The 3,003-nt window shown below is 59.1% G+C and overlaps 1 protein-coding gene across 1 annotated transcript in view; it reads left to right on the top strand.

The window, feature by feature from the left end:
* RUNX3 (RUNX family transcription factor 3) overlaps positions 1 to 3,003 on the top strand; it is a 60,201-nt gene that overhangs the window by 31,048 nt on the left and 26,150 nt on the right. The window contains exons 2-3 of the mRNA XM_044913905.1: positions 96 to 385; positions 2,239 to 2,395. Of these exons, the coding sequence (XP_044769840.1) occupies positions 96 to 385; positions 2,239 to 2,395 (447 nt within the window). The remainder of the gene's footprint in view (positions 1 to 95; positions 386 to 2,238; positions 2,396 to 3,003) is intronic.

The following is a 3,003-nucleotide window of genomic DNA, read 5'->3' as shown; positions in this document are numbered from 1 at the left end:
GCCGAGGAGGCGCCCGCGCCGGCCGCCCCCGGGGGAGCCGCGCCGCCGCCGCCCGCCCGGCGCCCTGACGGCCGCTGTTATGCGTATTCCTGTAGACCCGAGCACCAGCCGCCGCTTCACACCTCCCTCCACGGCCTTCCCCTGCGGCGGCGGCGGCGGCGGCGGCGGCGGCGGCAGCAGCGGCAAGATGGGCGAGAACAGCGGCGCGCTGAGCGCGCAGGCGGCCGTGGGGCCGGGCGGTCGCGCCCGGCCGGAGGTGCGCTCGATGGTGGACGTGCTGGCGGACCACGCGGGCGAGCTCGTGCGCACCGACAGCCCCAACTTCCTCTGCTCTGTGCTGCCCTCGCACTGGCGCTGCAACAAGACGTTGCCCGTCGCGTTCAAGGTGAGTGCGGGGCCCGGGGCGGGCGGACACTGGCCCTGGGGATCCGGGCGTCTCAGCTGCAGGAGCCAGGGCCCCGGCAAGGGAAGGGAGGGGACGTGCCCGCTACCCCGCGGCGAGAGCCCAGCGGCCGGGCCCGGGGCGCTTTCGGTCTCGCTGCGCGCTCCGCCCGGGGACTTTGGCGTTCCCTCTCGGATGCACCGGCACGGATGGCTTTTAGGGGGTTGCCCCCTCCACCTTCGGGGAGCCCTGCTGAAAGACGTTGATGAGGAAACGGGCGGATGGGGCTTCGCTCCTCTCCAGTCCGGATCCCTCCGACACAGCCTTGCAGGCAAAGGGGAAGAAGAGCCCCGGGACCAGGGCGAGGACACCGGAGGTGGGGTGCGGAGGGTGGATAGGGCCTACCCTCCACTGCCGGCACCCCTCCTTCTGCACCGCTTCAGAAACACTTCCTGCTCACACCCTCAACCACTGGCTTCTGAAATTTTACACCGGGCGACTCTAGGGCTGAGAAGGGGGGCACCGAACCCTAAACGTTTGCGGCGGGAATCCCGAAACGGGGGGCGCCCCCACTCCTGGCAGCCCCCAGTCATTCAGAGGATCTTTTTCTCTTTGCTAGGGAGTAGGCGACTGTTTCATTTTCATTTTTTTAAGGGGGCAGCGAGATGAAACGAAAACGCCTTGGTTTTCCCCTAAACCTCTCACAGCTGCCGTGAGAAAGGGCAGGGCAGGAAGGGCCAGCGGCTGGGGGTGGCGGGTGCCCGAGGTGGCTGGAAACAGCGGCTTCTGGCAGCTGAGGCCGTCCTTGCTCCCATTAAGAGGACTCCAAATTGGAAAAAAAAAAAAAAAAAAAAGGATGAGTGGCTCTTGGAGGTCTCCCGGGTGACATCTTAAAATGCCAGTGGGGAAAATCTCCCGGGGGGGAGGGGGAGGCCCGTGTGACTTTAATCCTCAGATCGGAGGTTTTACTGTCACTTGGAGCTTAAAAGGAATCTTTGAAATTAAAAGAAGACAGGATGTTGACAGGAAATCTGGCCTTTTTAATCAGACCCCAAACATTTTCTCCTTGAAATTTTTACCATCTGGATCCCTAGTCCCTGCACGCGGTGGCCACGTTTAAATGGCTGTGACTACATTTGCAGTGTGATTCCTTTTCAAAAGGCATCTGCCTCTACACACTGCTTGGGGTCGGGGAGACCTTATGGGGGGGCATCTCCACCCCCATCCTGCAATTCCCAGCAGGTGCATCCTTCTGCTATCGAAAGCCCCTCTCTCACTTTAAAGAGGTTTTCTGTACAACCCCTCTCAAGACACCGGTTTGTTTTGCATTTTGCATTTTCTCTGCATAACGAATTCCGGCTCTGCAGAGGCCAGCAAACTGGGCCCAGGCCACATTTCAGGGCCAAATTTCATACCCCAAACGGCTCTTGCATTAATTGAGCATGGGGAGCAGTCCCGTTATTATTGTTGTTGATACTATTTTTACTTAGAGGTTTGGTTGCTAGGAGCATGTTGATTCCTCTTTTGCTCAGGCCCGAGGAAAGAGGGGAACTACACCCCAGACCATAGTGATAGAGCTCATTCACAGCTCTCGCTCAGATTTCATTGCAAGGATGATTTCTCAGGACTTGGCTTAACCAGTTGATCTAGGATTTGGGTGTGGAAGGCGGAAATTTCGGCTTCTTATTTTTGTTATTTGGGGGGGAAGGTGTCCGTTGTGTTTAAGCCTCTTCTCCGCTTTGCCTTTGAGAAATCCTGCAGTGTGCCTGAAACCTAGGGGAGCTGCCCGGCCCCTCCCCGCCTCTCCCTGGCCTCCCCTACCTTTCTAAGCTGTCCCCCTGCCCCTGTGCCTTCAGGTGGTGGCGCTGGGGGATGTGCCTGATGGAACAGTGGTGACCGTGATGGCCGGCAATGATGAGAATTACTCTGCGGAGCTGCGTAATGCCTCGGCAGTCATGAAGAACCAGGTGGCCAGGTTCAACGACCTTCGCTTCGTGGGCCGCAGTGGGCGAGGTGAGCAGCAGGGAGTCTGCGCACCCTGACACCAGCAATGGCAGAGGTCTGGGAATGAAGCTGAGAGCAAGCCCTTGGGATCCCAAATGGGAGCCCCAGAAACAAGTCCCTAGGCCTGGCTTGGTCTCAAACAGCCATTTGGAGCCCCATGGGGGTGCCACAAAACCCTTGGAGGATGCGAGTCCTTCGCCAGAAAAAGACACAATTTGCTCCCAGTTTCCGGGGTTTACTAACTCTCGAAGCTGTCCGTGTCACCCCTCTTTCCCGGTGGAGTATTCTGGCCTCATAAAAGATGCTAGGAGGAGATCATGGATTAAGGAGCTCGAAGGGGGACCTCGTAGGTCTTTTGTGGCAAGTGGGCTTAGCGGCCGGTTTAGACGAATGGCTGGTCTGCAGGGGCCCAAGCACCCCAGCCACTCTCCCCTAGGGGCTGGGATCTCCCAGAGCTTCAAGCTTTGAGCAAGCTTTGAGGCTGCCTCTCCCCAGCTGTGGTCTCCCCAAGCCACAGTTTCCCCAGCCCTTGAGCCTTAAGGTGGTTTAGAAGAGACACGAATGCGGTGCAGGCTGCAGTCCCCCACCTCAGAATCAAGGCCGGTGTGCCCCCCCCC

Source organism: Neomonachus schauinslandi, chromosome 4 (genome assembly GCF_002201575.2).
Source record: "Neomonachus schauinslandi chromosome 4, ASM220157v2, whole genome shotgun sequence".
Classification (NCBI taxonomy): domain Eukaryota; kingdom Metazoa; phylum Chordata; class Mammalia; order Carnivora; family Phocidae; genus Neomonachus; species Neomonachus schauinslandi.
Note: the sequence above shows the minus strand (reverse complement) of the source record. Positions and strands in the feature narration are given on the sequence as shown.